Source organism: Dendropsophus ebraccatus, chromosome 6 (assembly GCF_027789765.1).
Source record: "Dendropsophus ebraccatus isolate aDenEbr1 chromosome 6, aDenEbr1.pat, whole genome shotgun sequence".
In the NCBI taxonomy this organism is placed as follows: domain Eukaryota; kingdom Metazoa; phylum Chordata; class Amphibia; order Anura; family Hylidae; genus Dendropsophus; species Dendropsophus ebraccatus.
The window spans coordinates 20,157,087-20,182,351 of NC_091459.1; the positions used below are offsets into that span (position 1 = coordinate 20,157,087).

At 42.7% G+C, this 25,265-nt stretch overlaps 1 protein-coding gene across 24 annotated transcripts in view; it reads left to right on the forward strand.

Annotated features, from left to right (window-relative positions):
- RIMS1 (regulating synaptic membrane exocytosis 1) overlaps positions 1-25,265 on the forward strand; it is a 271,494-nt gene that overhangs the window by 100,106 nt on the left and 146,123 nt on the right. For 17 of the 24 annotated variants that reach the window (XM_069974601.1, XM_069974607.1, XM_069974603.1 and 14 more), the window contains 6 exons: positions 10,613-10,680; positions 13,290-13,400; positions 14,862-14,961; positions 18,663-18,786; positions 20,877-20,923; positions 23,889-24,001. In XM_069974601.1, coding sequence (XP_069830702.1) covers positions 10,613-10,680; positions 13,290-13,400; positions 14,862-14,961; positions 18,663-18,786; positions 20,877-20,923; positions 23,889-24,001 — 563 coding nt within the window. Of the gene's footprint in view, positions 1-7,526; positions 7,607-7,949; positions 8,007-10,612; positions 10,681-13,289; positions 13,401-14,861; positions 14,962-18,662; positions 18,787-20,876; positions 20,924-21,262; positions 21,587-23,888; positions 24,002-25,265 lie in introns of those variants that run through there. The other 7 variants (XM_069974617.1, XM_069974627.1, XM_069974628.1 and 4 more) reach the window with 3 other exon arrangements.

Sequence of the window (25,265 nt, forward strand, 5' to 3'; positions counted from 1 at the left end):
TTAATCATTCACTGCGTTTACACGTACGATTATCGTTCGAATTCTATCGTTATCGCACAAATTCGCACGATAATCAATACGTGTAAACACACCAATAGATAGATATATAGATAGATAGGAGATAGATAGATAGATAGATAGATAGATAGATAGATAGATAGATAGGAGATAGATAGATAGATAGATAGATAGATAGATAGATATAGATAGATAGATAGATAGATAGATAGATAGATAGATAGATAGATAGATAGATAGATATAGATAGATAGGAGATAGATAGATAGATAGATAGATAGATAGGAGATAGATAGATAGATAGATAGATAGGAGATAGATAGATAGATAGATAGATACATAGATAGATAGATAGGAGATAGATAGATAGAAAGATAGATAGATAGGAGATAGATAGATAATTAGATTAGATTGTGTTGTGGAAACCAGCATATACCCAATATAAGGAGTAATCTGCCCCCATGCAGGGCTGGGGGTGCAGTGGAGCTGTGCATTAGAAGATGCTGCAGAATGGGCACTGAGGAAAAATGGGGCAATTGTAATAAACTACAGAACTGTACACACTCATGCTCTTTGAAGTATTTGGGCATCCCCGCCGCTCATTTACCACAGAACATACAGGGCCTGTTCCTAGAGGACTAGAGAAGTGAAAGCATTGTAGAGTAAACAGTAAGAAGGAGGGGGTGGAGCCTCACACTGCAGGGGGTGGAGCCTCACACTGCAGGGGGCAGAGCATCAAACTGCAGGGGGCAGAGCATCACACTGCAGCTGATTTGGTTTCTGCCTAGGACAGACAGACCACGGATTATGTGCAGGTGATCGGGACTCTTGGTACCTATGAGAGCCGCTCCTGAGCTGCAGTCTGTTGGTTTTCTGTACAGGCAGCAGCTACAGGACCAGGCTCTCCTGTGTGTTCTGTGCCCAGCCTTCCCCCGTGCGGTCTGTGTCTTCACTTCCTTCTCACAAACATTGTTGATAGGAGGAGAGGAGGTGCGGACCCTAACATTGTGCTTGCAGCCCTGCTCTCTGCTCACACAGACTGTCATTAGCTTTCAATCTAACAGGGTTACTGGCGCCACCCCTCAGCCTTGCGCCCGAGGCAGCTGACCCCCACTGCTCCCCCCTCCCTACGCCCCTCTTGCTGCTGGTGCATATAAAACAATAAACATGTTAGGGTTCATTTATACGTTCTCCGCCAACTGTTTATAGTATGGGCGGTGTCCTGCGGAGTGGATCTTGGAGCTCCCTGCATCATGATTAATTTTGATGTTGGGTACTCTGATACTATTTGAAAGTTCACGCTGGTGAACTGTCACAGCTGCACGGTTGTGATAATTTACCAACGCACCCTAACTGGCCTCTGGAGTGACAGCCTACTCAGCCAATCACTGACTGAGACAGCACAGCTCCGCAGCCAGTGATTGGCTGAGCAGGCGACAATCACTGCCATACCTGTCCGTCTCAAAAGTGGCGGCTCTGCAGTCAGGGGGTAAACTGGCAACATCAGCAGCAATATATAAAAAAAGGCTGACCGCTGGACAACCCCTTTAAGTAGTTCCAGTCCTTGCATATAGGCAGTGCAGTGGGGGGGATCTGAGCTTTAGTAGCAGTCTGTATTGGCCAGACATACCAAAAAGACCATTGGTAAGGGGTTGTTAAAACAATTCAACAAGTGGGAAAGGACATCAGGTTTGTCACTTAGGCCCCATACACACGTTTAGTGATTTTACCAGCTGTTTTTATTCGTGATCCGTGGAAATTAGGGATGGTCCGAACCTGCCGAGGTTCTGGTTCGTACAAACCTGAACTCTCGGCAATGATTCCCGCTGTCTGCCCGCTCGGTGGAGAGGGTGGATACAGCCAGAGGACCGCCTAGAAAACTGGGATACAGCCTATGGCTATGGCTGTATCCCAGTTTTCCAGGCGGTCCTCCGGCTGCATCCACCCGCTGCATGGAGGTGGAAGACAGCGGAAATCATTGCCGAGAGTTCAGGTTCGTACGAACCAGAACCTCGGCAGGTTCGGACCATCCCTAGTGGAAATAATCCGTATTTGCATCTGTAATTGCATCCGTTTCCATATGAGTTTCCGTAAAATGTGAATAGTAGTAGATTGCTTAGATTCAATCCGTGTTTTTTTACAGACGTCACAGATGTGACATACAGTATGTGACGTCCGTAAAAAATACGTCTCCCATAGACTTCTATTAATTATCTGTATAGCAATCACAATCTGGCCTAGGACATGTCCCTTTTTTCACAGAAAGGATTACAGATCAAAATTAAAACAGACTGTATGAAAAGCCAAATATATCAATGTGCACTAAGTTGAACCGTGATTACGGATCCTGCATTACGGTCAACGTTACAGGACCTATATATAAGGCCTTAGGCTACACTCACTCATCCGTTTGCTTTCAAGGATAAAAATCTGAATCCTCAAAAAATCGTGCGTATTGCATCCATAGTGTCTTCCGTATTGTGATCTGCGGATCTGCAAATAAAGGTGCAAAGAAGAAAAAAAAGGGCATGGCAAAAATGATGTCCTAAAAAAAAAAAGGTCACATGGTTGTCTGGGGGCCATTTTACAGTGATTTCTGGATATTCCTGGCAGCAGGAGCTTGGTGATGTCCCAAAAAACGGATCTTTGATACGGATGGTTTTGTGGGCGGTTTTGCGGATTGCAATGTACTCTCCGCAAATTTTGCACTCTCCATAGACTTGTATTGGGGTGTCCATCCCGTAACTATGGACTGTATTAGGGCCCTATTACATGGAGCCATAATTGTTCCGATTCGGCCGATTATCGCTCCGTGGAATAGAGACAACGATCAGCTGATGATCGTGTCATCGGCTGATTGTTTATTTAGGTTCAAACCTAAAATCATCGCACACCAACCGTGCATCGCTGCGTGGAATAGGGATGCGCGGTGGGCGCTTGACGATCTCACAAGCACAATGCTTTACCTAAGCATGTTGCAGGTCTTCTCCTGCGCTCCTTCTTCCTCCCAGTCCCGCACACAGCTGCAGCTTCAGTGCAGCCTGTCTGACAGACCACTCAGCCAGTCCCTGGCCAGGACCGACGCGGCCAGTGATTGGCTGAGTGGTCGGTCAGCTCAGACAGGCTGCACTGAAGCCGGGAGGAAGAGAAGGGCAGGAGAAGACCTGCAACATGCTTAGGTAATGTATAATGTTTAAACAAGGGCTGCAAGGACATCGGTAACAATGTCCCTGCAGCCCCCGCTAAACGATTTTCGGGCCGTGTAATAGGCCCAGTAAAAGAGCGCCGATCTAGCAGATCAGCGCTCGTTTACATTATTGATCGGGCCCCCATCGACCCGGGGAATAGGACCCTTACACAATGTCCTATTTTTTTCCGGCGTGGAGTGCAGATCCGCAATTGAACTGGATGTATGCATAGCACCATTGAAAATAATGGGTTGTAATGGTTTCTGTATTTCCTGGTTGCTAAAAACGGATGAAAAATACTGCCGTGTGAATAAGGCCTTTGATAAGCTGCTATAATGTAGCTGGCTCTTTCGCCTAGGTTATCTGTAAGGAGATCTGGTCATGGTTTGGAAAGGTCTTGGTATTTACTGAACCGCTATCAATCATGTTCTATAGTCTAATTTTACAATATGAAAATGAATACAAATCTCTGGAAACTAAGAAGCCATGTCCTGAAACAACCCCATGCTGCAGCCTCCTCCTTGATAAGGTCTTTACATGCTTCACAAGGCACAGCAGGGGTTAAATGCATTAGCACTGAAATGGCTGCAGCCCAGAAATAAAATATTTGTGGATCTTGTCAAAGGGAATTAGAAACCGGGAAGACGAGAGTGATTAGCCGTTCCTCCATGGTGGGACTGATCCTGGATCATTGTGTTCTCTCACAAACATCTGCTAACAAAGAGCTGTACATATATGTGTCCAGCTCCTCCCCGAAATGTTTCATTTCTTCATATTAATAGCCTATGGTGTATGTTGGGCTTTCAGTCCACGTATTTCAGTGCTTTTCTGTATTTCTGTAAGGCTGGGTTCACACTACGTCTTTGCAATCCATTTTTTGATCCGTTTTTTGCACACACAAAAAAAAAACGGATGGAAAAAAAACGGATGCATGTGTGTGCATCCATTTTTCCATTGAATTCCATAAAAAAAAAAAAAAAGATGAAAACGGATCTGTTTTTTTTTTTTTAACGGACACAAAAATGAGGTTGACTACGTTTTCGTGTACGTTAAAAGAAACGGATCCATTTTGATCCGTTCCTTTTTATAATGGAATTCAATGTAAAAACGGATCAAAACGGATGCACACACATGCGTCCGTTGTTTCCATCTGTTTTTTGCAAAAAAAAAAACGGATTGCAAAAACGTAGTGTGAACCCAGCCTAACTGGTAAATGAAGGAAAGGGGCTTTATAGGGAAGGTTCACCCCACCTAGAAGAGGTCATTGATGGGAAACTTTAAAGAGGTAGTTCACCAAATCAACTGGTATCAGAGATTTGTAATTTACTTCTATTAAAAAATCTCAAGTCTTCCAGTACTTATCAGCTACTGTATGCCTTGCAGGAAGTGGTATTTTTTCCCCCAATCTGTAGAGCAGGAGAGGTTTTCTGTGAGGAGTTGTTACTACTCTGGACAGTTCCTGATATAGACAAAGGTGGCAGCAGAGAGCACTGTGTCTGACTGGAGATAATACACCACTTCCTGCAGGACATACAGCAGCTGATAAGTACTGAAAAACTTGAGAATTTTTTTTATAGAAGTCAATTACAAATCTCTGGCACTTTCTGGAATCAGTTGATTTGAAAGAATTTTTTGGGGGTGAACAACTTATTTAACCTGTGAACCCCCCACTAGTCACTGGAACATAGAAGCAAGGCTGCCTTGTCTTCTGCGACCTTGCACATTTGATTGATTGTATTACACTGAATGGGCAATTACCATTACATCTTCTGCCTACTGTCTTGGAGATCCAAGAATCTCAAAGGGTCATTGGGATAGGCTGGTGAACGTGATTGGTGAACGTCAAAAAGCAAAGTTCTCTAATGTTTGTTGGTGTTTCCAGGTGTACGTTCCCTGCAGAGGATTCTGTGGTGTCAAAACTTCACACGGATATAACAGATTATAGGGGAGATTTATCAAACATGGTGTAAAGTGACACTGGCTCAGTCGCCCCTAGCAACCAATCAGATTCCACCTTTCATTCCTCACAGACTCTTTGGAAAATGTAAGGTGGAATCTGATTGGTTGCTACGGGCAACTAAGCCAGTTTTACTTTACACCATGTTTGATAAATCTCCCCCAATATGTACAGTACTGCCCTGCTGTAAGGGCGTGTATAAGGGCCTATTCCACACCCTAGGGCCTAGATTTATCAAAGGGTGTAATAAATTAACTGGTGTAAATTACCCTACAGCAACCAATCACAGCTCAGCCTTCATTTTACCAGAGCCGAAAGCTGAGCTGTGATTGGTTGCTATGGGCAATTTACACCAGTCTATATTTGATAAATCTCCGCCCATGTGCCAAGGTTCCCTACCCATGGCCTAACCCTTTGATAAATACTAGAGATAAGCGAACCTGGAGCATGCTGGAGTCCATCTGAACCCGAGCTTTCGGCATTTGATTAGCGGTGGCTGCGGAAGTTGGATAAAGCCCTAAGGCTATGTGGAAATCATGGATATAGTCATTGGCTGTATCCATGTTTTCCAGACAACCTTAGAGCTTTATCCAAGTTCAGCAGCCACCGCTAATCAAATACTGAACGTTCGGGTTCGGATGGACTCGAACCCGAACCTGGTTCGCTCATCTCTAATAAATACTGATATAACCTGTGTTATATCCAATCCTATACATATGAATGCTAGTATATATGAACTACACATAAAGGCTATGTTCACATGCAGTAAGAGACCAGCCGTTCCGTGACCCGGCCGGTTAGTCTTTGAAAAAACGGATTATCTTTGGCGCCGCAGAGTTTCTGATGCGCACCCGCTTTAGAACTCCCCACAGCACACTATGAAGCAAGCGGCCGAAGCCACTCGCTCCATAGTGTGCTCTGACATTGTTCTCTGCAGCCGTTATTCAATGAATAGTGGCCACAGAAAACTGACATGTCAGTTGTTTGCGGCGCCGCAAGAGATCCCGGCCAGAGAGTATACCATGTGTATACGCTCCGACTGGGATCCCATAGAAGTTTAAGCAACGTATCTTTTTGTAAATAGTACGGCCGTTGTTGCCGATTGCAACAACGGCCGTACTTTTACAAAAAGATATGTTGTGTGAACATAGCCATATACAGTATTTTTTTAGATCTGCACTCCAGTGACTAGATGGCTATCCTTCATGAAGCCGGCACTCACTGTCACTGTCATAAGAGAAATAGTCACAGTCCAAAGAATGAAAAAAGAAAACTGGAGGGCACTCACCGTTTTTTTGTTTCTTTATTCTTGTGTATTCACATAGACACAAACACCGTGTAGTTGGCGGGGGCGCCTCGTGCGAGACGATCCTCATGCACGAGGCGTCCCGGCCAACTACACAACGTTTGTGTCTATGTGAATACACAAGAATAAAGAAACAAAAAACGGTGAGTGCCCTCCAGTTTTCTTTTTTCATTCTTATTTCCCACTCCCCTTTTAGGCTGGGTTCACACACACTATATTTCAGGCAGTATTTGGTCCTCATGTCAGGTCCTCATAGCAACCAAAACCAGGAGTGGATTGAAAACACAGAAAGGCTCTGTTCACATAATGTTGTAATTAAGTGGATGGCCGTCATTTAATGGCAAATATTGCTGTTATTTTAAAACAACGGCCGTTGTATTGAAATAATGGCAGTTATTTACCGTTATATGGCGGCCATCCACTCAATTTTAACATTGTGTGGACAGAGCCTTTCTGTGTTTTCAATCCACTCCTGGTTTTGGTTGCTATGAGGACCACAATACTGAGTGAAATATACGTAGTGTGAACCCAGCCTCAATATGTAGTGCATTAGTGTCAGTCACTATGACCCAGCTGGCCAGGAATAATGGGTGCGGCACTCCTATCGATTCCTGAAATTCCTGAGCCTAGTTTTTTTTTTTCCCCTCACGTCAGCTTTTATGAGGTCCAATATTTATTTCATGCCACTGTCTACAAATGACCCAACATTTGCATCCCCCCTCCCCCTCCTTCCACCAGGCCGTTAATCTGAACTCATCAGGCCAGATGTATGGGAGGAAGCCGAGATCTAGTTAGCATTGCACTGAGTAGCTATTGATTCATGCGCTAATCAATGAGGGCAATCCGCTGCAGAGATTTGTTTTGATGACAGCAGCAGCAGCACGCTGGATATGGCAGCTCCGGCCTCTTCGACGCGACTTGTTTGACACTGCAGAGCTTTTTGGCTCAGACCTCAATAGAAAGCAGCCGCCGATGAGTTTTACTCGGAATATTTTCCGTCAATGGTTAGATCACAGGGCTGCTTTTACGTTTCTGAGACGCACACTGACGGCAGCTCTGTTTATGAGCATTCCCATGCCTCGGATATGTTCTCCGGGCTCGTCCAGTTTCTACTCCAGACGCTGCACTCAGGGACAGGTAACCGTTGCGGGTGCGCTGCAGTCGGGGCAGGTTTTGTATTCTCATCGTATATAACACAGAATGCAGCCTTTCCGGTAGCCCGTCGTTGCATGATTTAGAGGGATAATAAGAATTGCCTGTTATGTGCTTGGCCTGCTCGTCTTATTGATGCTATCTATGTAGAGTTTTATGCGATGTGTTTAATTCCCTATAGCCGGTGGTGTCCCTTATTCATTGGAAGTGACTGAGCATGCCTTGGAAGGGGTTAATGTGCATTCTCCTCAATGAGCTGCATGTCAGGGACCTCATAGACCGTACTGTCTTGGATAACATTCATACAGATTGTCTGGGTTATTTTTAGCCGCAGTGTTTGGCAGAAGACAATTGGAGTGTCCTGTGTCCCCTCAGTCGTGCTGTGGTTAGTACATTTTAAGAGCCTATTGAAAAGCAATGAGCGCTTATTTCTGTGCTGTGATTAACGGGAGAGACGGAGCTGTGATGGAAGGAGTCTGCGGTTAGCACAGCTATTACAGAGAGCAGCCATGGAGAAGCAGTCCTGTGCCACCTAAGAAAGCTTCGGCATGGGATGCGTACTCTACCTAGGATGTGGCTGCTGTATGGGACTATTTTTTATTTATTTATTTTCTGTTTCAATGTTTTTATTGAAAAGCTTTGTACAGTTTTAATAGCAGTTACATGACATAATACAATGACATAGATGTATGAGAAACATTTTAGTATACATTAGTATATGAAAAACATTTTGGTACATAATTTTTTGTACCTATAAGATACACAATGGTAATTCAAGTAAAGTTCAAATGATCAATGCAACAATACAAATCTAGGCTATGTTCACACAATGTATTTTTCGTATTTTTACGGCCGGAGAAAATACGTTGGCCGGGTGTCTATGGGATCCCGGCCGGAGCGTATACACATAGTATATGCTCCAGCCGGGACCCCTATCGGCGCCGCAAACAACTGCAATGTCAGTTTTCTGCGGCCGCTATTCATTGAATAGCGGCCGCAGAAAGTCCTGTCAGTGCACACTATGAATCGAGCAGCTCCAGCCGCAAGCTTCATAGTGTGCTGTGGGGAGTTCTGATGCAGGCACGCACGCATGCGCCCGCATCAGAACTCTGCGGCGGTAAATATAATCCGGCCGGAACTGCAGTACCGTCCGGGATGATCTTTTCAGAGACTGCAGAGAACGGCCGGTCTGATACGCTATGTGAACAAAGCCATAATGGTAATGCAAAGCTATTCAGCGAGGCTTCATGCCCGTCTTAAAGGATACACCATATATCCTACAGCTGGGGTCCAGTAAGAAACATCTTGAAACATAACAGCTCAAATTGTTGTTTACTATTTTTTTTTAATTTAACCCATAAGAGCATAAACCTTTTATTTTGGGATAATTTTAATTAGTCAATCACTAAACCTTTAAAAACATGAAGTTTCCTATGACTAGAAAACTGGCCGCTGATGTGTTTTACAGCCTACGATCTACTAATGTATGGTGTGTTAAAGGATCTTTTTCTTTCAAATCAACAGGTTTCAGAAAGTTATATAGATGTGTAATTTACTTCTATTTAAAAATCTCAAGTCTTCCCATACTTATTAGCTGTTGTATGTTCTGCAGGAAGTGTTGTTTTCTTTTCAAGCGACTTTGTACCTACAATCTGAACCCCCCAAACCACTTGTACCTTCAGATAGCTGCTTTTAATCCAAGATCTGTCCTGGGGTCTGTTCAGCAGGTATTGCAGTTATTGTCCTAAAAAACAACTTTTAAACTTGTAGCCCCGTGCCCAATGGGAGTATCTGTACAAATTACAAATCTATATAACTTTCTGACACCAGTTGGCAACCCCTTTAAATTAAGCTGAGACTTCCTGTTGTGTCTGTAGTGATAAGAGGAGGCTGCTGTAAAGGGATCTGTACAGCATTGCAGCAACATGTGACACCAGTAGATAGAGAAGACAATAGCAGATCCCTGTGGAATGACCTCTTCAAAGGTCACAGAGCGTGCTCAGTAATGTTTTACATTCATCTCAAGGGGACAGAGTCTGTCTTTTGTCGTCTATGTCTATGAGGAATGCTGTAAAGCATGTCACTAAATGCTGTTAAGAAAAACTCAAGAAAAATGGCAGCTTCTATAAAAATGTATGCAAAGTAAAACAATAAAAAATTACAGTGAAAAAATAGAAACAGATTAAACAGATAAAAAGAGCAATATTTAGTATCTGAATCTAACCAGTTAAAGAAAACCTAGGTGGTACATGCCCTTTAAGGTTTCTTGGAGTGTTTTTCTCTTTTTTTCTGGACTGTTATTAGTTTAATGTATATGGCTTAGGCTGGATTCACACTACATTTTTGCAATCCGTTTTTTATTTCATTGTTTTGTAAAAAAAAAGGAAAAATGGATGGAAAAATGGATGCATTTGTGTGCATCCGTTTTGATTTGTTTTTCCATTGACTTTCCTTATAAAAAAAAAATTGTGTAAAAAAGCATCAGTTTATTTTAACGTACACAAAAACGTGGGTGACCTTATTTTTGTGTATGTTAAAATGCATCCGTTTTTCCGTCCGTTCTTTTCAAAACAGGTGAAAAAGAAGGATTGAAAAAAACGTAGTAAGAACGCAGCCTTAAGTAAAATAAAATGAGAACACATAGGTATTTCACTGATCCTTTATGTATATTCAAATTTACGTAGTCATTTTTTTCCGTTCACAGCAGTAAAATTGTTGGGAGATTTTTTGTAGTAAAAATGTATCTACTTTTATAATCTCGTTTTCTTGTCTAGTCCTTTCTACTTGTTTGCTGTCAGTGGGTGAACATTTATTTGCATCCAGAGCCTGACATCCATACAAATCTACTCTCTACTGATAATTTATTACAGTTTAAGTTTATTACAATGGATCTGTCTGAAAAGGATTGCTTAGACTGGATACAATAGTTATATAGTGATACAACAATGCAAATATGCGTATATCTATCCTTAATGGTTTCCATTGTTACAGGTGACTTGGACTATTACTGGCTGGACCCGGCCACATGGCACACTAGAGACACATCTCCTCTTGGATCGGTAAGAAAATTCACTACTGTTGTGTCAATTCTCTGTACTAAGAAGGTTCCTTGGCATAGAACCATAGTCCTTGAGTAAAGTTCCCTGGCACAATGCTTTTCTGATCTATCTCAGATCGTACACATTCAACCAAATTTCCTATTTCTGAAATTTTTTGGCCCAAGAACGCCATGACGGGAGCTTTGGGCATTTTTTTTTTGTAATATAAGTAATAAAGGGAGGCCTGGATGCTTTTCTTGAAAAATATAATATTACAAGCTATGGGCACTAGATTTATGGTGTAAGTGCCCATTAATAATACGGAACGAATCCTGCCTGCTATCTCTTTCAATGGGAGGCCTTGTGCACTTATGCTCCGCAGACACGTGGGGTTCAGGGCGGAATCTCCGCAATGATTTTGTAGTGTGAATGGGCCCTTAAATTGATCCATGGATTAGCTACCACTTTGGAGTCGGGAAAGGATTTTTTTCCCCTGTGATGGGACAATTGGCATCTGCCTCTTAGGCTCATAGGGGGTTTTGCCTTCCTCTGGATCAACACAGTAGAGTTTTTGTAGGTTGAAATTGATTGACTGTTGTCTTCTTTCAACCTTATTAACTATGTTACTATATCACAGGCAGAATCAAGCAGCAGTTGGCTGCCATATGGGGTGTCTGCATACATTAGCCACTCTGTGAGGCTCTCCACTATATGGAGAGAGCTGTGCAAAGCATTACAGCCAGGAACAGGTTGGGTGAGGTTCATACTGTGTTCTGTGCCTCCATAGCAGGTATCCTTTGGCATCCCACTAAGCGACTCATACAGGCTGTAGAAGCTGATTTTACATGACTTAGTAAAGCAGCGGACCTCGCTAAGAAATCCTATTAAAATGAGTGTACCCAGCCACAATGGAGTCACTAGGTGACTGCTTTTAGGCTGTTGAAATGAATAGCACTGCTGAGATATTTACTTTTCTTTAAGCTTAAGTAAGTAAATACTAGTGTTATGCAAGTAACTCTTTTCGTACCTCAGCCACTGAAATAATGACACAAACCTTAGTGGAAGAACACCCGCCCCCAGGATATATATATTGGCTGCCATCTCTGAATAAATGAGGTCCGCTTTGACCATAAACCGTGTCAGAGTGTCTGACTCTTCCGTGCGCAAGATATAACATTTAACTTGCAATTTTGAACAGACAGTCAATATGACAGGACTGTTGGAGTGCATCCATTTCACTATTTTTATGATGTTGTTTTGTATGCCAAACTGGAGTCCAGTCAAAGGAGGTGCCAAGTTTTTCCACAACAGTGAGTGACATGCCCTGGCGGCATTTCAAGGGCCAGATTTGTAGCTTGTATAATGTGGCAAAGTATGGTCATACATTAAACCCCTTCGCATCCAATGACGTACCTCATATATCATGGCTGCTATCTGCAGCAAAGGAGCGCCTCATTAGCCGTCGCGGGTCCCGTTGCTGCATCGGCTAATTAAGCATTAATATACAGCTGTCAAACCTTACAGCTGCATTTACATGCTGTGCTCCTGATGTCCCTGGTGTCTAGTGGGATGGATCTCCCCCCCACAATGCGATTGGAGGTGGGGGATATCCGTTCTCCTGCAGCTGGCGGGCCTCAGCGTCACACTGACGCTGATAGCAGCTTGGCAGTACATTGCTCTGGGCTGCAGCAGACCAGAGCAATGTATCACTGATCTAATGGATCATCTCTATGAGAGATCAATGCTGAATATATAGAAGTCTCCCAGGGGAAATTCTAGTTAAAGTAAAAAAAAAAAAATATATATTTTTTTTTTAAATTAATAAATAATCCCCTCCCCTAGTAAAAGTCCAAATCACCCCCTTTTCCCATTTTATAAATATAAACAAACAAATAAACATCGTTGGTATCGCCGCGTGAGCAATCGGCCAATCTATTAAATTATCACATTCCTGATCTCACACGTTAAACGGTGTAAGCCCAAAAAATTGTAGGTATGTCTCTTACTTTCCTCTTTGGTGCCGTTCCGGTGCAGTTAGTCGTGTGCTCAACGGTCCCATAAAAACGTTAGGAGCACTGGGCAATCCACCCTGGTCCGGAAGTGGGCCAGATCGGTGCTATGGGGGCAGGCGGTGCTCCTAACAGTCTCACCGGACCGCGGAGCAAACGACCAACTGCACCGTAACAGCACAGAGGAGGAAAGTAAGAGACATATCTTCCTCCTCGGCATGCAATAGAGAGATTTCAGCAGGTTAGATTTATCAACCTGCTGATAGTTCCCCTTTAAGAACTAAATCAGCACAAAATTTTATTGAAATGTTAATTCGACATTCAAGTTTTGTTTTTACTTTTTTTGCTTCCAGCTTGGATATTACAGCTGAATTGAGTTTCTACTCTGTCCTTTTAATTCTGCCAAAATCTGCAGTAGAAAGGAGTAAAGATTCTTATAAACCCTGACTCTTTGACCTGTAATACCCTGATTCCCATGTATAGTAAAATGTTCTCTGCCTTTCTAAATCAACACAGTCTGCATAATGTCTCCCGCTGAAATAAAGGTTATTGTGTAAAGGGTTGAAATAAAGAAATGAACAGTCAGCACATTCTCACTCAGTCTTTGATGTTCTCCCCCAGCACCCTGTTACCTGGCAGCCATCGAAGGAGGGGGATCGCCTAATTGGACGTGTTATATTAAATAAGAGAACAAGTATGCCAAAAGAATCTGGAGCACTTCTAGGGCTGAAAGTAAGTCATATATCTATATCTATCATCATATATCTCCACGAATAGCTCATATACAGTATCACTTCCACTTCTTACCGTCCCCTCATTTTATTTTTTCTTAAAGGGAATCTGTCACTAGGTTTATGCTGCCTAGTAAACTAGTAATATAAATACAGACCAGATTGGTGTATTACTTCATTCTGTTCTCCTAATATGCAGGAGAATAGGATTTGTGACACACCCCCTCCCCACACCCCCAGCTGCTGATTGACAGCTGACTGCCTATACACAGCATGGATAGATAACTGCCAATCAGCAGCTGATGGGCTGATTGTCTTTTAATCCTGACCTAAAAGCATTGGCCGCCGACTGCGTATCATTACATCTAATAATGATTTGTGGCCGATGGCTGATGAGTGTAAAAAAACCCGAAAAACTATACATACCTCCCCACACTCCCTGATATCCTGATAGCTTCGGACATCTCCCGGCAATGTCTGAAGTCACAGGCCGCTCAGCCAATTACTGGAACAATGGCGTGGTGCTGTCCCAGTGATTGGCTGAGTGGCCTTTGACTTCACTCAGTGCCAGGAGCCAGATATCAGAGAGCGTGGAGAGGGATGCTGCGTTTACTTTACAAGGGCTGCACAAACATCGCTAACGATGTATACAGCCCTTTCTGCACGATAATCGAGCCATGTAATAGGCTGAGTAAATGAGCGCCAATCTAGAAGATCAACGCTCGTTTACTATAGTGATCGGGCTGTGTAATAGGAACCTTAGAGTACTTGTGTGAGTATGTTACTGTCTGTTGTTAAAAAAGAAGTCCCACCAATGGTAAAAACAGCAGGCAGACGGGGGGTGGGTGAGAATAATAAAAAAAAACAAGTGAACTCACCCATCTCTGTGCCTCCGTTGGGCCGCTCTGGGATCCCGTTCATTGCCGCTGGCTGTCATCTTCTGCAGGAGACCAGGTACGTCACGTAACCGGCTCCTGCAGCAGCAATGTCATGGCCTGGCAGTAAGAGCACTCTTGCCAAGAACTTTAATGGTGTGAGAGAAGCCTTGATTTACCTTTTACCTTGCTCACCTTTTCTTGCTCATAGTAACAACTAAACCCTTCTACCACTTGCTGTGTTTTGTCCTGGTCTTTCTGTTACTAGAGATGGACTGAGCCTAACAACAGGAAGTGACCTAGTGACAGAGATTTTCTTGGTTAAGCAGTCCATTATGTTAAAAATCACATAGACTAACATATATGGAGAGAAGTTGTTTGAATGACAGTGACCATTTAAAGCATTAAAAAGTACAGTATTTGCATAGACTTGTATGGGAAGTATATGTGCATAGTGCGTTTACCAGATCAGTTAACCCAGCTGTCTTACTTTTAACTCTGCTACTGTACTTAATGTAGTGTACACAAAGGTTACTCCTATTCTTCTCCCTAATTCACTGACCTGCTTGAATTTTCCACTTTCACAGGTTGTCGGTGGAAAAATGACAGAAATGGGACGTCTTGGGGCCTTCATCACCAAAGTAAAGAAGGGAAGCCTGGCGGATGTTGTAGGTCATTTAAGAGCAGGTATTAAACAGCTGAGCTGCAGGCTCCTAAGTCAATTGTCTTTTTTATGTCTGGGTTCACACAGCGTTTTTACAGTCAGTTTTTTTTTCTTCTTGTAAGTGTACAAAAATGTAGATGACCATGTGATCTGTTTTGTTTTTATAAAGGAAGTTAGTTGAAAAACAGTTCAGAATGGATGTACACAAATGCATCATTTTTTTCATCAGGTTTTTTTTCTTGCATAAAAAAGGATGAAAAAAATTGATTGCAAAAATGCAGTGTGAACCCAGTCTTACTATAATAGCTATATAATTTCCATGTTCAATAATAGCCACATCTTCAGTCAGGGTCATTCACATGTTAACCCCTTCCCTCCACTGCACAGTAAGTTAATGACTTAATAAGCCTGATGCTGCAGCGACGTTAATTTACGCTGCAGGATGACACAGGCATAGAAGCTGCGCCTGTGTGATCCGCCACGGGTCCCAGGTATCAGTGATAGCCGGGGTCCCGCCGCAACTCTCAGCACCACAGCCGTGCTCCGGTGCTGGGAGTTAACCCTATTGATACTGTGGTCAGCACGACCGCAGCATCTATAGGGCTCCTGACAGAGAATTGTCCGGTGTCCATCGGGGCTCTGCGAAAGTTATATAGATTTGTAATTTACTTCTATTTAAAAATATTAAGTCTTCCCATACTTATCGGCTGCGTTATGCAAGAAGTGGTGGTTTTTTTTCAGTCTGACACGGTGCTCTCTGCTGCCACCTCTGTCTGAGACAGGAACTGCATTGATGCATTACATTGCATTCACTGATCACTACTATGTCATAGCATAGCAGGGATCAGTGTTATCGGTGATCTTCTGATAGAGCCTGCCTGTGGCCTGTGGCAGACTCTACCAGAAGACTGAAGGCCTGACTGCACAGAGGAAGGTAAGGGGCCTGACTGCCAGGGGTCCTAGGCTGGGTGGCGTAAATGTACGCCCCATGTCCTTACAGGGTTAAGCAGTTAAAAAAATAATATAAGGAATTTATCAGCAGGTTAGATGAATCTAACCTGCTGATAGCCCCCTATTGTGCTCAGGGTGTACAAATCTCTTACCTTCCTCCTCGGCCCTGTTTCCTTGCTGTTAGCTGGGTAATCCTCTGTCTGGAGCACGGAACGCCCCTATAGTGCTAAGCCGGCCCAATCCTTCTAATGATAATCAATGGAGGGGACAGGCCGGATCGGCGCTCTGGGAGCATCTAACATTTGACCGCAGCTTTTTTCCATTAGTAGAAATATTACAAATAATGCAATTTATGGCATCAGTGTAATAATCCCTTGTATGAGGGTGTGCGTGAGGTGCCGTCATTTCCCCTTCGTTATCGTGCATGCGCCATTGCTATATACATGAGTCGGAAAGCATGGCAAATATTTTATTAAAAAATTGTAATGTCATTTTTTTTTTCATCCTTTCAACGGCGGTTTGGTTACAAATTTCAGATGATGGTACAATAATAGATGTTCCCATGGGGCATTAGGTTGCACAAAAATAAATATATATATCAATAGCTAACAAATCAGTCTTTCAGGCTGCTGCTGCTGTCTTTCGTATTGCTAAGTAAAGGCTTTTGCTTGCTGGGTCAGCATTTGTATTGTATGTTTTTTCCAGGCGTTGGTCCGCTGTACATAACATTGCTCTCTTGGCGTTACATCTCACACTACATTAAACGGGAAAAAAACAGTATTGTCATTGTTCAATCCATTCATATCATATTTATAAATGGAACTGTTCACAGTACGTTTTTTTCCATCTGTTTTTGCAGAAAACAGATTGGAAAACCAGATGGAAAAATGGATGCAATTGTGTGTATCCGTTTAGATTCGTTTATTTTTTTTTTATTGACTTCCATTATAAAATCAGATCAAAACGCATCCGTTTTTTTTTACATACACAAAAAAGGTCAGCTGTGTTTTTTTGTATGTTAAAAAAAAACAGATGCGTTTTGATCTGTGTTTTAAATAATGCAATGAAAAAATGGATCAAAATGCATCTGTTTATCCATCCGTTTTTTTCTTCAGTTTTTTGCATAAACAGATGAAAAAAAAAAAAGCATTGCATAAACATAGTGTGAACCCAGCCTTATTGAAAACAAATGTACACGTTTTTGGATGTGTCCACAAGTTCAGGTTTTTAATTGCAATTTAGAAATAATAAGTAAGGAATAGATATGAAAATAGAAGACACTTGTTGGAGAAAAAAGCCAAGATTTTAGTTTTTCTGCTTTTGGTGAAATTATGGCTTCCTACAGCCATCACTGGGGGAAGCTTAGGGCCTGTGTATTGTTTTATTATTGGTTAAAGGGAATGTGTCATCAAGAATAAACATTTTTCAAGAATATATAGTGTTTTTTCCCCCTAATTTTCCATTTTACTATCTTTATTATAAAATAATTGTCACCCCTAGGCATAAAACCAAGCAGAGACTTCCTGTTTTGTCTATGATGATAAGGAGGAGGCTGCTGTAAAGTGCAGCATTAGGCTATGTTCACACAACATCATTTTTTTGTAAAGAACGGGCGCTGATTGCAATTGCCTCAGCGTCCGTTCTTTACTGCAGGGGCGGCATTGCATTGAAGTCAATGCAATGCCGCCCGCTGTGTTCAGACATCGTTCTTCTAACGCCCGATCTTTAGAACGGGCATTAGAATAATGTGCCTGTACATTATTTCCGGACGCTGTTCACTCAACAGCAGCCGGAAACATCAGCTGTTAACACAACGCAATGTGCAGCGCGGCCGCACATTGCGTTGGAGTGAATGGCTAATTGATTTGCGGGCACAGCTTCGGCTCTGCCCGTAAATCAATTGTGAAGAAAGAATGTTCCTGCAGCCGATACGGAGGTATCGGCTGCAGGAACGGGCTGAGTGCAGCCTGGCAGTCGGCTGTTTAATAGCGTTTGTTGCTACGCAACGGATGCTGTTAAACGTTGTGTGAACATAGCCTTACAGTGAAAGGTGACACCAAAAGATAGAGATTTAAATAGATGTAGTTTACAGCTCAGCCTCCCCCTCTTTGTGGATTGATATCTTCAAAGTTCACAGAGTATGCTCAGTAATGTTTCCAATTCAGTTCATCTGTCCACTTTTATCTTTGCCCATATTACATATGGTATACTAGGGTACTAAGTGCTGTTAAAAAAATGGCTTACTCAAGATGGCTTCTCCCATAATAATTTACAAAAAAAAAAAGAAAATGTTTAGAAACAGATTGAAGCCATTGAATATCTATCCTTTGCATAGTCCAGTAATGGTTGGCTCCACAATGGTTAGAATGAATGGGCTGACTGCCCCTTCACTGTTGTAGCATGTAGCTGTGATTGGTTGCCTGGTACAGTTTACACCAGTTTAATAAATCTGTGCCTGTGTGTAGAAAGTATAGGCAGGGCTCCTGCACAGCAGTTGTACATTGTCCTTATTACAGTATCCATATGATTATATCAGCTCATATCCAGTTTTAATCATGGTGTATTCCATTGAAGGTGTTCTCCACTAAATGCAAATACAATGCCTATATAGTGTATGTAAGGGGACCACTTGGCCTATCTTGCAGTCAGGAAGAACCTTGCACATGATTATCTCCTATCATATTTTTTATATTCTTATTCAGATTTCATTATCAATAGTTCCTTTTGCAATCATATTTGAAGACTTTTTTTTTTTTCCTGTTCTGCATTGAAGGTGATGAAGTTCTAGAATGGAATGGGAAACCTTTGCCAGGAGCAACAAATGAAGATGTTTACAACATCATTTTACAATCAAAATCAGAACCACAAGTGGAGATCATTGTGTCACGACCCATTGGGTATCTTATTTTATACCTATTTTATGTTGTATTTCTTCTGTTTTCCTATATCTGTAGTTTATGTCAATTTAAAGGAGAAGTTTGGCCATTTTTAAAGGCAGCCGGCAGGGGGAAATTTGATCAGGAGTCCGAATATACCTCTCCCCGTTCGGGCGGTAAGCTGCGGGACTGGCCTGGGGACCCCCACTACAAGGCATTTTTCCCTGAATTTTGAAGGGAAAAGGCCTGTCACGGCTGATGGACTGGCCGCTAAGCCAATCCGTGACTGGAGCAAGGTCAAACATCATTCTGTTGAATGCACTTGGCATTGCTCCCACTAGCCAGCATCCTACTCCACACTGATGAGGGGCAAATACCCCAAAACAGCTGTCTGTGGATGGATACCTTGCTGAGGTGGTTTCCTTGACTGGAGACCATCCTCGGCTTGGTTGTTCTTTCCTGGAGGAAGGTCTGGCTAGCTCACTGACGTTGAGAAACATGTGATGGTGTCTCCGCTGTGTTTTGGTTGATCTCCCTAAGGTCTACCATCATTCTCTTGACTGACTGTCTGAGTGGCCAGTCCATCAACCAGGTAATGATGCGTGCAGAGCTGGAGATCCTGGCACCAGGTGGGGGTCCCGAGGCCGGTGTGGGCACAGGGAGAGGTAGGTTCTTACTCCTGATCAAATTCCTCTCTGCCCATACTGACTGCCAGATTTTAAAAATGGACGGACTTCTCCTTTAAAGGGAAACAAAGAGTAGGTTACAATGTGCTGTTATGGGCTTATAGGCAGGCCCGCTTCTGCCATGAGGCGGAATGAGCCTTCCGCCTCAGGCGGCAGATTTTGCGGTCCGGCAGGGGGCAGCATTATGTCCCCGCTGCTGTCATTTTTGTTAAGTATCACTTAACAAAAATGACAGCGGCCGCTCACCTGTCCCGTCGCCTGCGCTCTCCACATCCCGTCAGGTCCCGCGATGTCACCCTGCAGCTGTCACGGACCTCCAGGCTGTGGTGAGTGCCCGGGGTCGGTGGGGGACGCGCTGGGGTGATCGGGTCGCACGGGGCCGCCCTGCGCGACCCGATCACCCCACTCACTCACCACAGCCTGGAGGTCTGTGACAGCTGCAGGGTGACATCGCGGGACCTGACGGGATGTGGAGACAGCGGAGAGCGCGGGCCGGCTGCGGCGTGGGACAGGTGAGCGGCTGGCCGCAGGGGGGGGGGGTTGCGGGGGGGATGCCGGCCATCACTCGGGGCGGCCGCCTGAGGTTTGCCTCAGGGGGGGCAGAAACCCCAGAATCGGCCCTGCTTATAGGGCAAGGGACGCCAAGTAAGATTGTACATGCATTGTGGCTGTGCTATTTTTATGTAATCTTCTTTTTGATGCAGTGAGGGCGATACAACACCACAAACATCCTTAATACAGGTACATTCTTACACAGTGTCCTTATGAGCCCATAACAGCAGATTTTCATATGTAGGTCTTTAAAGGGGTAATCTGGCGAAAATCTTTTCTTACAAATCAACTGGTTTCAGTAAGTTATATAGATTTGTCATTCACTTCTATTTGAAAATCTCAAGACTCCCAGTACTTATCAGCTGCTGGATGTCCTGCAGGAAGTGGTGTATTCTTTCCAGTCTGACACAGGGCTCTCTGCTGCCACCTCTGTCCATGACGGGAACTGTCCAGAGCAGGAGAGGATTTACTGCTGCTCTGGACAGTTCCTGACATGGACACAGGTGACAGCAGAGAGCACTGAGCCAGACTGGAAAAAATACACTACTTCTTGCAGGACATAAAGCAGCTCATAAGTACTGGAAGACTGTAGATTTTTAAATAAAAGTAATTTGCAAATCTAAATAACTTTCTGAAACCAGTTGATTTAAAAGAAAAAGATTTTCTTTGGAGTACCCCTTTAACTCTCAAAATCCACATATTTACAAAAAGAAATGATTGCGGCATGCTTGGTGAAATGCCATACGGTATTCTAGAGCTACGCTATCCTAGAACTCTCCCCAATGCTGCCAAGGGTCTTTTGTTCTTGCTGTCACTGTGTTTTGTTATGGTTGTAGTAATGACTTCTTTTTTTTCCTTGTCGTTCCCTTCAAGTGACATTCCAAGGATCCCAGAAAGCTCCCATCCTCCATTAGAATCTAGTAGGTGGTTTTAATATGTATGTAAAAATAAATGCAACCTTAAAGAGGTGTGTTCATCTGAATGACGATATGTCATGTCATATATAAATACTTTCATGTTTCTGTTCCTCGTGTATAATATTTTTTTTACTGTTTAAGCTCAGGTCATTATACTGTATGGGGGAGATTTATCAGACATGGTGTAAAATGAAACTGGCTCAGTTGCCCCTAGCAACCAATCAGATTCCACCTTTCATTTTCCAAAGAGTCTATGAGGAATGAAAGGTGGAATCTGATTGGTTGCTAGGGGCAACTGGGCCAGTTTCACTTTACACCATGTCTGATAAATCTCCCCCATAGTTTGCATTTAACTCTTGCAATGGTGGCAGCGCTCGCACAGATGCTGCTTTACTCTTTTTCGTTTTGGCTGGTTCCCTGGGTCACACATCTGCAGAACATATATAGTCGCTCCTGGCCCAGATATCTTTCTATTGCTAACTAGACAGGATCAGTAGAGCATTTACAGTAGCCAGAAGAAGCCATATTACATACATATTGTATACATCATTTCCATAACTGAGCCACCATATGGAGATTGGAGGAACCATGTTTACTGTCTTTACCCCATAACCACTCTCCAGTGGTAACATGGAAGAAAGGAACACGACTAGGCAGACCTTGGAGGTAGGATAGAATTCTCCGATCCACAAAGAGCAATCACAGGTTTCTTGAGCGCAGATCGTCCACAAAGTGCAAGGGGCAATGACTGTATAAAGATGTATTAGGCTATGTTCACACTACGTAAAAGTACGGCCGTTGTTGCCATCGTATACGCTCCAGCTGGGATTCCTTTGCGGCGCCAAAAAGAACTGACATGTCAGTTTTCTGCGGCCGCAATTTAGTGAATAGCGGCCGTAGAAACCCATGTCAGTTCACACAATAAAGCGAGCAGCTCCGGCGGCTTGCTTCATTGTGTGCTGTGAGGAGTTCTGATGCAGGCGAGCAGGGATGCGCCCGCATCAGAACACTGCGGCCGGAAACATCATCCGGACAGTACATAAGTACCAGCTTGGATGATCTTTGCAGAAACCGGCCGTTCCGTGACCCGGCTGGGTCACGGAACGGCCGGTCTCTTACGCTGTGTGAACATAGCCTTAGGCTGGGTTCACACTACGTATATTTCACTCAGTATTGTGGTCCTCATATTGCAACCAAACCCAGGAGTGGATTAAAAACACAGAAAGGCTCTGTTCACATAATGTTGAAATTGAGTGGATGGCCGCCATTTAATGGCAAATATTTGCTGTTATTTTAAAACAACGGCTGTTATATTGAAATAATGGCCGTTATTTACTGTTATATGGCGGCCATCCACTCAATTTCAACATTGTGTGAACAGATCCTTTCTGTGTTTTTAATCCACTCCTGGTTTTGGTTGCAATACTGACTGAAATATACGTACAGTAGTGTTAACCCAGCCTCAAAGTGTATATAAAACCACAACGTGTTTCAAGGCCGGACCGCCACTTCCTCAGATATCTATCTATCTATCTATCTATATAAATCCAAAAAGTCCGCAGCACTCGTAGATGCATGAAAAAAACTCAGTGGTTTATTAAATCACAACTCCATGTGAACAAATAAGTGAGTAACAGGTGCGGCAAAAACACGTAAATGCAACGTTTCGATAGCCTCCCGCTATCTTTTTCAAGCATGGTGAATTGAAACACAATCAAACTGATTGTGCACCTCTCACAATGGTGGGTTTTATGGTCGGAAATATTAATTGATTATTTTTATGTTTACTCGCATCTATATATTCTAAGTGGAACATATGTATAATGACTTTGGAATAGTCATTCTGGGACTTTTTCAAGTTTCTATCACTGGACACTTGCACTTGGAAAACTTCCTTTTGATTACAGAGGATCTGATGCACAGCTGATTACAGCAGAGACATTCACAGGGTTAAATCACGTGCAAACCTTGGCACAAGTGTTGGTTAATTAACCCCGAACCTGATCACCAATGGCATTTGTTTGTTGAATTTTCACATTGTATATAAAGTTTGATTGTGTTTCAATTCACCATGCTTGAAAAAGATAGCGGGAGGCTATCGAAACGTCGCATTTACGTGTTTTTGCCGCACCTGTTACTCACTTATTTGTTCACATGGAGTTGTGATTTAATAAACCACTGAGTTTTTTTCATGCATCTACGAGTGCTGCGGACTTTTTGGATTTATATTGACTGAGGCTCGTGGCAGGAGCAATCTGCAGGCACCAACCTACTTAGGAGTAGTGCTGCTTCATGAATTATTCTCTTTATCTATCTATCTATCTATCTATATCTATTATCTATATCTATTATCTATATCTATCTATCTGTTTTTTATTATTATTATTATTATTATTATTATTACTCATGCACACAGAGTCATTAACAAAAACTTTTGATAAGTAAAAGAGATATATCAATAGTTTTGATCAGTCAGGGACCAAGCGTTCAGACAGCAGCTGATTATGGATACAAGCTGGGAGAAGTATGTGTATGTTCACTTCTGTCTTGTCATGTGATCTAGATGGACTCAAAATGCAAGTCTATGGGGTTCATCTAGGTCTCAGACACAGAGCAGGGAGAGGAGCACACGTCATTGTCTCCCCGCTCATTCTAATGATCAGTCAGGGTCTGAACACTCAGACCTGGACTAAAAAAGACGTTTGGTATATCTCTCTGAAGATATCCTTTAAGTTTACTGTATTTTTACATTCAGACGAACCCAGAGTTTTACTATTTTGCATATAACTGTATATTTTTATATAGTTCATAGCCTTACCTTTATCCACTTCATAATCTTCTTCTTACTCCGTAGTATCACATCTTTGAGTGTCTTATCTTCCTTTAGTGGCTTTGTGTAGTATAGTTTTTATTATGTCAATTTAGATTTAGGTGATCAGTCATTTATTTAATGATCTTTTTCTTTTAGGTTCTAGTTCTTTTGAATCTCAGAAGATGGATAGGCCTTCAATATCTGTTATATCACCAACTAGTCCTGGAGCTCTTAAAGATGCACCTCAGGTCTTGCCAGGACAGCTGTCTGTAAGTATTGTCTTGCACGTTACAATAGAGTATAATATTTGATTTGGCTGTAAAGTTTTCATAAGGAAATACTTAGAAAAGTCCCACCAACTTTGAAATCTGGAGGCAGACGGGTGGGTGTGAAAATAATAGATATGCTAACTCACCTGTCCCTCGTGCCTTGTAGCGCCACCACCGGGATCACGTCACCCTCTGCAGGAAACCCGGTACATCACATACTCAGCTCTTGCAGTAGCAACGTCATATCTCCCTCTCTCCCAGTGTGAGCCTGGTCATCCTCAGCACAGGGAGAAAGGGAGATGCCCTGTGTCCCTGTGAAAGTGTCACTAACACTACATTACATACAGTTGCATATACAATACACTACACAGACTTCTACATATAGTGCGCCCCCTGCTGGACACTACATAGGAATTACATCTGATTCGTGATGTCATGTTTTTTTAGGGAATCTGAAGCCTGCTTGATCTACTAAATTAAGGGAAATAGCACTATATGTGCATTTCCCATAATTAATGTACATTAGGAATTGGTCCCTGTCAATCGATGTCTTCAGTTAATCGAATTTGCACTATAAGGCCATTGAACCCACCCACAAACGACTGAACGATGTGTTATTACACCAACGATAAAATAGGTCCAGGTCTCATTAAGCGATCAACGATTTCTCATTCATCATTTAATCGCTGACTGCTGTTACATGGAGCGATTATTGATTCAATCCAAATGATTTAACAATTATCCGAACAATAATCGTCCCGTGTAATAGGGCCCTTAACCTGTAGTGTGACAGTATTAACATAACTGATAAACAGATTAACAAGAAAGTTAACCAAAAACTCTAATCCTGCCGCCATCTCACTTTTTTTTTTTTTTTTTTTACACATATATAATGGAGATGGGGACCCCCATGACAAATTTCTACTTGGCCTCACCTAGAGCTATTTCTCCTCAGTAAATTACCAATTACTCTTTGTGCACTTTTCTTTGTGTATTTTTTTGTACTGAGGTCTATATTATCTATAGGTACTGTATGGGGGATGGTGCAACCTCAATGGCAGCTGTGGGTATAATGAATTTATCCTTATGCTTTAAATACAAATACAATATGCCCTGGTTAACCCAGAGAGGTCCCGAGGGAGTACCCCATTCCTAAATGCCTAATTATTCCATCTGTAATAATATCCTGGCTGATAATCTGAAGGATAGACACTCATGTGAAAATATCCTGGAATTATTATGGATCGGTCATATACTCTATTCC